Source organism: Schistocerca americana, chromosome 2 (genome assembly GCF_021461395.2).
Source record: "Schistocerca americana isolate TAMUIC-IGC-003095 chromosome 2, iqSchAmer2.1, whole genome shotgun sequence".
Classification (NCBI taxonomy): domain Eukaryota; kingdom Metazoa; phylum Arthropoda; class Insecta; order Orthoptera; family Acrididae; genus Schistocerca; species Schistocerca americana.
This window is the reverse complement of record NC_060120.1, coordinates 118,808,698-118,823,215: the sequence shown is the minus strand read 5'-3', so window position 1 is coordinate 118,823,215 and position 14,518 is coordinate 118,808,698. Positions and strand designations below refer to the sequence as shown.

Below are 14,518 nucleotides of genomic sequence, written 5' to 3'. Positions count from 1 at the left end.
CGCCCACATTAAAGAGTCGTCCGACCACAGCAGTCGAGGGATAGAGGTATTGTTGTTGTTGTGGTCTTCAGTCCTGAGACTGGTTCGATGCAGCTCTCCATGCTACTCTATCCTGTGCAAGCTGCTTCATCTCCCAGTACCTACTGCAACCTACATCCTTCTGAATCTGCTTAGTGTATTCATCTCTTGGTCTCCCTCTACGATTTTTACCCTCCACGCTGCCCTCCAATACAAAATTGGGTATCCCTTGATGCCTCAGAACATGTCATACCAACCGATCCCTTCTTCTTGTCAATTGTGCCACAAAATCCTCTTCTCCCCAATTCTATTCAATACGTCCTCATTAGTTATGTGATCTACCCATCTAATCTTCAGCATTCTTCTGTAGCACCACATTTCGAAAGCTTCTATTCTCTTCTTATCCAAACTATTTATCGTCCATGTTTCACTTCCATACATGGCTACACTCCATACAAATACTTCCAGAAACGACTTCCTGACGCTTAAATCTACATTCGATGTTCATCAAATTTCTCTTCTTCAGCAATGCTTTCCTTGCCATTGCCAGTCTACATTTTATATCCTCTCTACTTCGACCATCGTCAGTTACTTTGCTCCCCAAATAGCAAAACTCCTTTACTACTTTAAGTGTCTCAGTTCCTAATCTAATTACCTCGGCAACACCCGGCTTAATTCGACTGGATTCCATTATACTCGTTTTGCTATTTTTTATGTTCATCTTATTATATCTAATAAACAAGTTTACTAAACTCTGTTCCCCAAGAACTACCGCAACGTTGAATAAGTACTTTGATTTCATGTCCAACCTCATTTTGACTAGACTCTGGGCTTTATTTTTTACAGATGTATTACCGCTACGCTTCTCTTGACATTAAGGCGACCTCAGTAAACAAACAACAATAAATAGCCAACGCCTAGTTATTCTCGTTCGTACTCGTTTGTTGATATCAATCGATTGCACCCTCAGTGTAGTCACACGCCTACATGACCCGAACATGTCACAACAAGTCGCCCATGGGCGGCGCGGCCTCATTTTCGTCATAACCAGCGGGTACGTAGTTAACGATTTACGAACTCAAAGGAAGGTAACTTAAGGTAGAGAGACCGTTAAAGGTTGTTAAAACTAGCGTAAAATTTAATCCGTTACTCGAAAAATTAACTCCGTCAAACAACGATTAACCGTCTTGTGCACAGCTATGGCACTTGCTTTCCGTACGGGAGGCGATTATGGTCATAAAGTATCTTGTCAACATATATCACAGGCTCCCGCTGTCAATTTTGCCAGCACTGGGCGCCCTACGGACCAATAGCAGTCTTAAGCCTGCTCCATTTGGCGCGACTGTAAACATGGCGTTCGAAGGCACATAACACCCGTAGGATTATATATACTAAGATGGTATCTGTTCTTTCGGACATGTCCGAAAGAACAGATACCATCGGTGACCATGCAGCTCGTTAGAATGAAATTATAATGAAATGAACACCCTTAGCTGCTTACAGGCGTTGACATACGTCAACGGGGACAGATGAAAATGTGTGCCCCGACCGGGACTCGAACCCGGGGTCTCCTGCTTACATGGCGGACGAACTCTTACGGGAATCGGCAACGCGCCGCGAGTAATGAGTATAATGGGCGGGGGCACTACGAATGTAGTGCGGGACAATACGTTGAGAATGTGAGTTTCGCGGGAGGCGTGCCGGAGATAAATCCCTGCAGTCGCGCTATCCTCTGTGTCCTCGGTGGCTCAGATAGATAGAGCGTCTGCCATGTAAACAAGAGATCCCAGGTCCGAGTCCGGGTCGGGGCACACATTTTCATCTGTCCCCGTTGACGTATGTCAACGCCTGTAAGCAGCTAAGGGTGTTCATTTCATTGTAATTTCATTCTAGGATTCTCGTCGATATGACTGATGGGTGCAGCTGATTCGACAAAAATCGAATGATGGCCTTTGTTATTGTCCGATTTCCGGTAATGCTGAAGATTAGATGGGTAGATCACATAACTAACGAGGAAGTATTGAATAGGATTGGGGAGAAGAGAAGTTTGTGGCACAACTTGACCAGAAGAAGGGATCGGTTGGTAGGACATGTTCTGAGGCATCAAGGGATCACCAATTTAGTATTGGAGGGCAGCGTGGAGGGTAAAAATCGTAGAGGGAGACCAAGAGATGAATACACTAAGCAGATTCAGAAGGATGTTGGTTGCAGTAGGTACTGGGAGATGAAAAAGCTTTCACAGGATAGAGTAGCATGGAGAGCTGCATCAAACCAGTCTCAGGACTGAAGACCACAACAACAACAACAGCGTAAACAAGTAGGGACGTCACTGGTCATTGCACTTACCTTCCCGCAAGTGAAACCAACACGTGGAGTCAACAGTCACAAAACATAAATGTGACAGTCTGAAATAATGTGGTCGTCAAACTGTGGCAAGCGGCCCGATTCGTGTTCGTGTGACCTGTGGTTCTTGACTTATTTTGTAATAATATGCTTCTAGCTACTAACAGCAGCATCCAAACCAAACTTCTTGGAAGTTTATTTTTCTTCGGTAACAAACAAAAATAATATTTGCCTGATTTTCATTTACGTCGTTGAATTCGGCCGTGAGCTAAGTAAATTTTGTCGCTTACGTCAGGGGCAGAGTGGTATGTAGCGCGTTCACTGCGTGATGACTAGAAGAGAGAGGGGAAATGTTTTGTCATTTGTTTCCCAGTGCCGAAAATTCACGGAAGAGCGCAACCAAGTCATCTGCTTTGGTATAAATGCTTCAAATGTGGTACACGTTTGTAGCAATTGATAGGGAATCAAATTAAGGCTGTTGGAATACACTGGAATGAGTAACAGAATTCAAAACGTTTGAGATCATGTCTCCTACTGAATTAGTTTACTTAATTAATGTAACATACTAATTTATGGGGGTTACCACTTAATAGTAACATCGATAAGGGAAGGTATGGTAAGTTTATCATGACAGTGGAACTGGCCATTTCACAGTTTTTGTCCCCGAACAATGCTGCTGCCTGCCGACAAGAGGTCAGACTTCGCCATAGTCGTTAGTGAGTCTGACAGAGGAACATTGTTCCGTTATTTCTTAGTAAAAATATTTTTATTTTTGAGTCGTCTGATGTAAGATAAGTTGTTATATTTTCTGGTTACGTCACTTATTTGCAAAGTAATAATTGTTACAATATAAAAGTCTAAACAACATCTTTTGGCCTACAACTGTAGTTCCTTGTCATTTATTTCAGTTCTATGGTCTTTTCTTTGGATCACTAATGCCAACATGGCGTCCGATCGGGAAAAGTGGCCATTCTAGTCGTCGGAAAAATGGTCAAGGTGTTTACTCCAGTAAGAGTTACTTACTTCCAAGAAACACTCTTAAAACAATTCATAAAACTGAATTATAAACACATTTACATACAAAGCTATCATCCACCATTCTATCTTTTTATAACAGTTTTGAAGTTATTAGACTGTATTATTTAAAGCCACACATTTTCTGTTGTATATAACCTAACACAAACATCCAACTGAAAATGGTCTGCTGCATCTGCTTGATACACTTTCACACAAAACGGTGTGAAGGTGCCTAGAAAATATGTCTGGAGACTTGTGCAACAAACATGGAACCCTGTTGTCATGGCACTGGCGATATTACCATGTTCAGTATGGAAATGCATGTATTTCCAACATATTTTCTTTTTCCAATAAAATGTATTAGGTGTGATTCCTGATGATGATATCTTATAATATTTGGATTCAAAATGTTCAAGTGGTAAGCTATCAATAAATATGATTTAGTTAAAATTAATTTCTCTTTGAGTGGCCATTTCCTGCACACACTCCCCCCACCCCCCCCCCCTCCTTTCCCAAATTGTTTCCTATGCGGCCCATATTGCTCGACAGTGTCAGTATTGGCTCTTAAGCAAAACGGCTTGATGACCACTGTGTTAGACGCATTAAATATTGAGTTTACTTGTAGCTAAGTTGGTAGCAAGTGGAAAGCTTTTAAAACAGGTCAAAATACTTCAGTCTCCATCAATTCAGAAACTCCTGTCAGCCACCTAACTGAGTTTTCTTACAATGCACGCACTGTATGCACCAGCACTGTCAACTGCAAGAGCAGTACTACATTGTTGGCACTGTATTGCTTCATGCTTGACACCACTAGTTGACAATAATTTAAATAATGCTGACATAAATAAAGGGTGTGAATTCCATTCACACAAACAGGGAGATCTATAACGTTATTAACTGCTGATGACAGGGGCATAATAAAACAGTGGATAAAATCTGTAGTGGTGCTAAGTAAGTAGTGAAAATGCTGCCCTCACACAGGCCTCTTTCAACAGTGGTCAAAAGATTTGGGCATGTAACACAATGGTGATGACGCCCAATACCAGAAAAAGTTATATTACTCTGGCAATCGTAACAGAAGCTGTATCTCATATGTATTGGTAGAGTTTGAAAGACATTTGTGCATCAATGACACACAATTTTGTTGCTAGAGCACCAGATGACACACTAAAAGAATTCGCATGCAATTATTGAGGGTTTGATTGTGTGATGGGACAACTGAAAGCAGAGAAGAAGAAATAGGAAATTGTTGGTTTTAACTTGAAATGAATGCATGTGAGGGTGGTCCGGAGTACGATTGGTTGTATTTCATGTGACGATTTTGTTTCACATATGGTCATGTTTTTGAAGGAAGTAAACTGCAATTACATTTAACTTTTGTATGACGATTTTGTTTCATGTGCAGCTACGTTTTTGAAGTAGTTAACTACAATTACATTTAACACTTGTATGTAAATTTTGGTTCATGTGTGGTTATATTCTTGAAGGAAGTAAACATAAATTACCCTGGAATTCTCAAATTGTAGTACTATACATACAAACTGAATTCTGCTGTCACCAAATGTTATTCCAATATGGGTTCTTTTTGAAGAGTTGGAATCATCAAGAAATTTTATATGTAACTTGCAACTTTAGTTTCTTAGAAATCTCTATTACATTTTTATGCAAAACCTGATTAGAAAATAAAGCATTGTTTTACCTTGTCTGGAAACTTCAGTGGTGACTTAAAGCAATGTTAAGTGGGAAATCCCTTACACATCTCTTGTCAACTAGTAACACAATGAATTAGTGGTTAGATATTTATGATGTAATCAGTTGTGGACTGTAGTATTAACTTCTCTTCCGAGCATGTTTCTGAGAAGCTGTAGCCCGCATCTCGTGGTCGTGCGGTAGTGTTCTCGTTTCCCACGCCTGGGTTTCCGGGTTCGATTCCCGGCGGGGTCAGAGATTTTCTCTGCCTCGTGATGGCTGGGTGTTGTGTGATGTCCTTAGGTTAGTTAGGTTTAAGTAGTTCCAAGTTCTAGGGGACTGATGACCATAGATGTTAAGTCCCATAGTGCTCAGAGCCATTTGAGAAGCTGTATCCTCACTGTAAGCTCAGAAACACTATTAAAGGTGTTTACATATTTATGTTTTAAGGTCAGGTTTTTGAGAAGTTTGTGTGGCATACTCGTAAGACAGTACATGAAGTGTGTGTCAAGCCCAATTTTGGTTTAAAATGAAGCTTCAGATATTTACCTTTGCCAAATACTCACTTCATTTTTTTCCATTTTAATTCACATTAGCCCTGATTAGTAACATTATTTAAAAAATAGCTGTTGACAGTTTACAGAAAATGACTTTTGGTGTATATTTAACTAATGATATGAAAACTACTTTCGTGAGATATAAAATCATTTAAGTATAATATAGTTCTTGAAATCCATAAAATGATGAATGTTGATATCTGGTGATGCCTTTCAATGAAACTACAATGCAACTTCTCCACAATGATGCTTTTTGAGTTTATACTACTTCAATCTTTGCAAACACTTCTTGATGAGTTGTATCTCAACATATCCAGTGATGAGAATGGAACCAAATTTGTATTTGTACTAGTACTAAAAGAACACTAGCTTCACCATTCAAAATCACTTGATAATATGTTTGCCTACTTTTCACTATAGTTCTCATGGAAGATGATGCCTAACTTCACAATTGCATGTCACTTAACTGCTTATGACAAACAACGAAGTGGCACAGATAAATTCAATCAATTCATATTTTGTAGTACCATTTGTAGATACCAAACTCATTTCATTTACATGAAATTAAATATTGCCTATAGTGTTCTAACATATTGTGATGATAATTTAGGCTAGCTCATGTTTGTCATCTCTATACTTTGCTTTATTAATTTAAAAAAAGTAAGGTTCAGAACTAGGAAATTCTTCATAGGTATTACAAAGATTGTAAAAAAAACTGTCATTTTCATTAATACATGGACAAGGGCATCTCCAGTGACTGTTTATATGTAGATTTGGCAATTTTGTTTTAAGGAAAAATGAGAGCACAGGTATTGCATTCACAACAGCAGCACCAACAACAAAATAAACTCTATATATAAACAACATTTATTTACATAATTTTTACATAAATGTCCTCTCAAATTAATTTACTTTCTCAACTTTGTACTTTTTCAAAAAATTAGTTTCTGTTCTTTAGAATTTATAAACATTAATTATCTAACATACTGATTTATGCACTGCATAATGGAAACACAACAGCATTCTAATTTTTTCTGGCTTCACCTGCTTTTCCTTGGTTTGTCCGGTCACAGAATTGTTTCTTCTCATTAATATTTCAGACATATCCTCTAAACTTTAAAAGACTAGAATTACTTTCTTGTCATATGCAGTAATTAGTGCTTAATTTGTCATTTTACAAGCAAAACCCTCCAAAAATTATTCTGCAGTTATTGTCCCAAACATACACTAAACAATAAAATGTTCAAGATACTGACAGTTCTCATAATAAAGTGTACCTCAATTAATTACTGTTACAGTGGAAAAAGATTCTAAATATATAAAAGGAAAGACCAACAGAACTAGAGTGATTGGTAAACTTACTTTCTTGCCAGGAAATTGCTGCTAACCAAGTATGAGAAGTTGTTTTTCTTATCATTTTCTTTCAGTACCATGTGAAAGTCTTAGAAGGTGGGTAATGGGGTTGGGAATGCCAAGCAAAGTATTTGTAAAACTGGCTGTTACAGAAATCATCTTTGTCACATACTTACTAATTAAACTTTAATAGTGTCATCAAGTGTACACCAAATCTGTAGAAAAACTGTAATTAGAACCCTGTCAGAAAACACAATAAGTACGCAGCTTGTTTCTCTCATATATGAAACCCATTTAAACACTGCAACATATTTTCATGCTCAAAGACATATAACAGATGAAACTATTAATTAGTGTCACAGGCATGAACAACAGCTGTAATTCTGAAATCAGCCAGCAAAACATGTTACAAAACATTAAACATATTAATCCCATTTCCTTAGCAGAAAAAAGCAACCACAGAATTTTAACAGTATTTACTAGCAGTCAGTGTCATAAATGTGCCAGTAGATCTGGTTGTCAGTATTTTTATCTTTGCTGAAAAAAATATCTGATGAATCACATGACATGTGATATTGGATCAAAACAGTCTTTGTGATGACAGGTATCATACCTCCGTTAAAGCACACAAAACCACTTCAGAGAATAGCTATTAATCTCTGAACAAGCAAAGCAATGGTTCAAGCAGAAGCTGCATATAGCTCCCCTTTAATTATATATATGTTCTATAAATAAAATTCTGAACACAAACAACTCATTGATTCCTGCATCTTGGCTAGGAATACCCACTAAGCTAAAGTTGGAAGGTGCCACGTATATATCATATTAGGTACAGCATCGTGGTAGCCACCTCCACCTCTATCACAACAGATGCACTTGATGAGGAAATAGACGAACAGAGACTCAGGGGCGATAACGGCGTCCCTATAATTTAAGCAGCTGAAGGCACACATTTGTGTGCCACATAAGTCTTGGTGTTCTGAAGATAATTTACACACACATTGTCACACACACACGAGCATGTCACTGCAGAGGTTCAGAAGTCATCGAAGAGCTTCTGATCAGCCTCGGCTACGCTGGGCGCTGCTTTCCAGTCAGCCTCAGGGTACTCATCAAAGTTCCGCGTGTCCCCGTCATAGCTGATGCGAGGCACGATAGGTGGCTGCGAAAGGATATGGCAGCAAGTTAGTTAACATTGTGAAACACCTAACTACACATTTTTAGTTATTAATGCTTATTCATGTGATGGGAACAGAACAGATCAAAACTTATCAAGCAAATAATGAAATTATACCAACAACCAGACACTGGAATATAGGTTCCAAACAGTGATGTCTCTCACAGCTCTAACGTGCCCATAAATTCCTGTATCACATACATAACTGACATGTATCTATTCCCTAACTTCTTCCTCTTATGGATAAATATTTTGGCTACTTAAATCAAAAGACACAATCAACACACTGTTTTCTTCAAACCTTTATCAACAATTAGAACATCTGGTGTCTATACTCCTCCATCAACACTGATGAGATAATCGATTACTACAATTGAAAACAAATTTGGGTCTTTCTCACAAAACACACGCTTAAACCAAGTACCCCTGTGTCAGAGGACTAGAGGAATCGCAATACAGGGTGTACATAAAGTGCACAAACACTTTCAATTATTTACTGCACAAGAACCAAACATTGTACAGGTATCATAAATAGGTCATTTTGAAGAGAAACCCTGAAACGATTTTTCATGTAGACTGCCACAGCGTAGTTTGGTAATTTGCTGATAGTCAGCACTAGTTGCAAACATGGTGAGTTCAGGTGTCGGGCGAGCTTTCTGTGTGTTGCGAGTTTGACAAAAACAAGTGTGCTACAGCTGTTTAACAGATGTTTAAAACCAAGTACGTAAGAAGCCACCAACAAGGAAGGCCATTTACCACTGCCACAACAAATTCATTACCACTGGCACAACAAATTAATTACGACGGGTTGGTTGTGCCCAGCAAAGAGAAGTGGATGTTCCAGTGTGAGTAAAGTGAATCTGGAGTGCATACGAGAGACATTCATAAGGAGTCCAAAGAAACTGGTGTGCCGTGCATCCCGTGAACTCAAAATGGCTCCAATGACTGTGTGGAAAGTCATGTGACAGAAGCTGTCTATGAAACCATTCAAATTGGAGCTTGTGCAGAAGCTCAATGATGACGATAGAGACATGTATTTTGAGTTTTGTTTGTAGCTCCAACAACTGAATGGGGATGGTGATGCCATTGTTGATTGCTTAATTTTTAGCAACGAAGCCACATTTCACACTATCAGGAAAGTGAACAGGCATAATTGTTGAATCTGGGGCACAAAGCATCCACACGAATGCACTGAATTTGAGCGTGATTCCCTAAACGTAAATGGTTTTTGTGCCTTGTCACGTCAAAAACTGTACGGGCCGTTCTTCTTCGCTCAGAGCACTGTCACTGGATATTCCTAGTTGGACACGTCACAACAATGGCTGATGCCTCAAAGGCAATCAGACTCTGTTCATCTTTCAACAGGATGGGGCTCTACCCATTTTCATTGTGAAGTTCGTGCGTACCTGATTCAGAGCTGCTGCATCAATGGATTGGCCATGCTACAGAAGGGGACAGCTGTTTCATGACATGTCCTCCCCGATCAGCAGATCTCATTCACTGCGACATTTTCCTGTGGGGATACATTAAAGATCTGGTGTATGTGCCGCCTCTACCAAGTGATGTAGCACAGCTCCAGGAGAGAATACGGGAAGCAACTGCCACAGTCGACAATGCCATGCTGGGACGGGCATGGCAAGAATTCGATCGATTACCCATTGACGTCTGCCGAATCACTCATGGCTCGCATGTAGACTGTTTGTAAAAAAAAAACCTTCTGAATTTCTCTCCAAAATGCAATTCGTATGACATCTGTACAATGTTTAGTTCTTGTGCAACAAATAATTGAAAGTGTCCCCAGACATCATGTACACCCTGTATTATGTGGACACTTTAATATGGTAGTTTTATGTGGAAGGTGATATGAGGTATGGTTTCACGAGATACTGCTAGACACTGGGGTTAAACTGTGATGCTGCCAGCTTAAGCAAGCAATGGATGTTCCCAAATGCTTTGTGTACTGAGGTGAGGATCCAAAGTGAATCCTGGGTCTCATACCAACCCCAAAAAGCAAAAGCAGCTGTATTAATTACTGATGTAAGCAAATTTGTATGAATATATTTTATTATATTATATTATATTATATGATTATTATTAAACTCCTAGGCTCCTGCACCATGTTAAATATTGGTGTGACAGTACGTTATATAAAGGGGGCGGGGAGACATGACACAATCGCCACCCCCCACCCAAAATTCCTCCCTGGGTCTGTGTGTGTGTACTCTGCTTTACTTCTAGTTGTGTGTTGCTAGTTCTCTTTTCCTATTTTGAAATGTGTGAAGAGACTAATCCTGGTTCATCATATGGTTCAAATACATCTCTTTAAACAGTAGCATATAGCTATGTCCCTGTAATCATGTGCCAGCTCTGTTTGCAGGAGCACAAATCATGGATGTAGCTTGCTAGCCCTGTGAGATGAAGGTGGAGCTCGTTCCTCCTGCCCCCCCCCCCCCCCCCTCGGGTGGTTTCAATTCGTGTTTGTTTATGCTCACAGCTGACTGCCACAATACAGTGTCTGCACTGCAATACACTAATGATTTATGATTTTTAAGAACAGAAGCTCAGACACAATTTCTAGAACACCACTCAATTCACAGTAATTAGTATCTCTTAATTGTTAATTGAGGCCTTACCATTAAATTCCTTTTCCTTCACGTTATATTTGGGCAAAGTTTTGTAAATTGAGAGGTGAAAAACTCACCAGCATAAATAATCCAAATAAACAACAGCCTTGGTGGCATATGATAGATTTCTTATTATCATAAAAATATTTGTCTCAATAAATTTTGTAACTAGCCTCTTCTATACCCGTTTATCAGTCACAAACCTCCATTCACTCTGTTATCTTGTTTATCTCATCCGTACTGTTGTGGTATACCAATTAACATACTCCTATCACTTAACAATTCTCATTGATGTGTCATAACTGCATGTCAAACACCACCAACTAGGGTCTAGAGGAGTAATATAAAGATTTCTACTGCTGATCAGGGCTATGTTTTTTTATTTTATTTTTTTGAGGTACATTATGTGACTTTTACCTAGTACCATGTTTTCATATTAAAAATTTAATTTGTGTTCCATGTTAATAAAGACACTCATCAATTTACACGTAGCTTCACATACTACCAGAACACAAGATAGATGATCACAAACGGTCAACTAATAAGGCTCTGTTATTTTCAAATCATCCTTGCTTTCATATATTCTAGTAAGTGTTACAGTAATATAGCTCCTTTAATAGTATGGAAACTGCTTTCTCAAAGCAGTACAGCTCCACATAGAACATCCCATTCATATAATCTAATTGCAACAAATATTTAAGTAATAACAAGAATGATGAACTCGATACTGTATACTTCGGTTTTAAATGAAGCTACTGTAGATAAAAACATTCTTTCAGTTTTGGTTTTCTACCCAGAACGCTCTTTTAATTCTCCTTGTGGAAATACTAAAAATTTTGTATGCATGATTTATTCTGTTACCCCCATTTTCGCAAGGTCCTTAGTTATCTTATTCACATATATCTACTTTTACCCTTTTAAAGGCGACTGAAAATTCGTTTTTTAGGTTTATTCCACATTCACTAAGTTTGTAAAGCGTAACTGAACTTACTCTGATACTACCACATGGCAATATTGCTGTTGCTCATCATACAAACCTGTGGCCATGACACAATTGTAATTCAACTAATGTTGTAAGACGCACTTACCTTCAATTTCCTATAGAAAACGTCTTGCCACTCAATTCCTTTGAACCACCTGTGCCTCTTTACATCATCTGCTCCATTCTGTAACAAATTGTAGGTTTCTTTTTTGTAAAATTGAATATATTATTGGCATGTCTTTATATAGACCGCACTAAAATCGTACGGCAGTAACACACAAACTTCACAAAGCAACTACTTAATCTTTACTGACGTTTTTAGCTCGTGTTTCTACAGGTCGGTTATTTTGAGAGTAAAGTCAATCCTAACGATAACGATTTTAGTTGATGTCACTGCTATTTCTTAAACTGATAGAATACTCTAGTCAATTAAATGGAGCGACATACGCTCACCACAGAAAAAGACAAAATTTTTAATTTCTCTAAGATGAATTACGGTAAATTTTTTTCGGGTGAGAAAGGCTACGTCACACCAGTTTTCCACCTCAAAAATACTTATTGATCTAGAGGCCTACTTGAATGCAATTCTAACTAATATTCGAGGAGCACTAAACTCGGAAACTAACTCGCTGCACAACAACGCTCGATCACAAACTGCGAGAGCGCGAACAGCTGATGCAGTTTCTCAGGCTATAATTCCTGGCGCATCTATCGTTTAAGTTCATACCTGGCAGTAAGCTACTTTTCATGGTTTACAACTTTGAAGGCGTAAGCGGGAAAAATACCTTTCCAAACAAAGACCAGGTACTTGGGGAGATGATGTAGCCGAGAGACTATACCGAATAAATTTTAGACGCTGACATAAAAAAGGCAGCATTGAAACTCACGTAATTTTTTTTATTATTTATGATCATAAGGAAAGGTGACTAGCGTTATAATATAAACAGACGGTATGTCAAGACAAAAGTGTAAAATATACTATCTGAACCTTTTATCTTTACTTTCCGGTTGATCCGCTCACGATGAAAAGCTCTAACACGAGTAAGAAGTACTGCGTAGTTGCATGTAGAACAATAAGGTACTAACCTTCATGTTTCCCAGTCTTTTAGTTCTGTCTTGGACTAGCAGCTTCTTAATGAGATCTTTGGCTACTGGGTCTAGGTGACGAGGCCATTCTATTTTACCAGCAAGAATTTTTTCATATATTCCAAAAGGGTTGTCGTCGAAAAACGGTGGATAGCCTGCCAGCATCTCGTAGATAAGTACTCCTGAGAAACAAAAATCAGACCAGTCAGCCTCGTGCCTCAGGACACCTACCCTGTGACCCCACTTAACAAACAGGCAGCTGATGACCTCACCTAGAGCCCACCAGTCGACGGCCTTGTTGTGCCCCTTGGACTGGATGATCTCGGGGGCGAGGTATTCCGGCGTGCCGCACAGCGTCCACGTCCTGCGACAGAACACAGTCAGAACACGTCGCTACCAGAAGCAACTTCTCAGTCACATTCCCCACTTCTCTCTGTCCAATCTAAGGAGGCGAATACGGCAAGTTGCCTAGAAACTTTACTCAATGAAAGAAGGTTGAAAATAAGCGACCTGTGTCTCTGTTTATCCGTAGATACGCAACCGTTTCTGAAAAAACGACTGTCAAAGTTTTCGAGGTACTTTATGTGCTTCATGGCGCTGCATCCTCAGTCGAAATGGTGGCACAGTGGTAGCGTCGTGGCATCTCAGTTTGGCGCTCCGTGTTCAAAATCCGATTATTACTTTTATTTTTGTTTTTCATTTGTATACCAATGTCTGTAGAAGGTTACTACACAAAAGTTTTCCAGTGTATATTGATATGACGTTGTCGTTACTGGTCTACTAACTGTATCTCAGATGAATGAACTTTAAGAAAAGAGGAGAGCAAATTATGAGATATTATTTTAGGTGAAATTCCGTAGTCTATCTTGATGATTCCTAATCAACTGCAAGGGGCATTTTGCGGAAAAGTGATCAGTTATGCGTCGTTTGCCGCGAAATTATTGCCAACGCAGGAAATCTTCACCATTGTTAATGACGTTTTTTTCTTGAGTTACAGCCGGCCGGAGTGGCCGTGCGGTTCTAGGCGCTACAGTCTGGAACCGAGCGACCGCTACGGTCGCAGGTTCGAATCCTGCCTCGGGCATGGACGTGTGTGATGTCCTTAGGTTAGTTAGGTTTAATTAGTTCTAAGTTCTAGGCGACTGATGACCTCATAAGTTAAGTCGCATAGTGCTCAGAGCCATTTGAACCATTTTTTTTCTTGAGTTAGATCCATACGCAGAAACGTGACTGTGGCAAATCCGACTTCATGTTGTTCGGAATATCTGTGTTTATAGATCATCCAGGAGAATGCATCAAATCTTCCTGAAGACTAAACATATGAATAAATTTAAGAATTAATGTAAAATTTCATATGCGAATGAAACATCAGAATACGAAAATTTAAAAAGATGATAACCCCTCGACGAGATAGAGAGAGACAGAGAGAGAGAGAGAGAGAGAGAGAGAGAGAGAGAGAGAGAGAGAGAGAGTGTAATCCAGCTGTAATTTTACAATTAATATGAAACCCTTGTATCCCCTAAGTTAATAAGAAAGATTCGTGTCATAACCTCCGACGGACATAGGTAGTTATCGAAAACAAAAATAAAAAAGAATAGGGTTTCAAATTAAATAAAATTAAGAATCCATGACGCTAACCACTGACGCATCATTTCGTCTGTGGATATCGCGC

General features: G+C 39.1%; 1 protein-coding gene across 1 annotated transcript in view; it reads right to left on the bottom strand.

Annotated features, from left to right (window-relative positions):
• Nucleotides 1-6,473: 6,473 nt before the first annotated feature.
• Nucleotides 6,474-14,518, bottom strand: part of LOC124595057 (cAMP-dependent protein kinase catalytic subunit 3-like) — a 322,287-nt gene continuing 314,242 nt past the window's right edge. The window contains exons 5-8 of the mRNA XM_047133624.1: nucleotides 13,119-13,210; nucleotides 12,847-13,028; nucleotides 11,867-11,944; nucleotides 6,474-8,139 (exon numbers count right to left, since the gene is read on the bottom strand). Of these exons, the coding sequence (XP_046989580.1) occupies nucleotides 8,014-8,139; nucleotides 11,867-11,944; nucleotides 12,847-13,028; nucleotides 13,119-13,210 (478 nt within the window). The 3' untranslated portion in view covers nucleotides 6,474-8,013. The remainder of the gene's footprint in view (nucleotides 8,140-11,866; nucleotides 11,945-12,846; nucleotides 13,029-13,118; nucleotides 13,211-14,518) is intronic.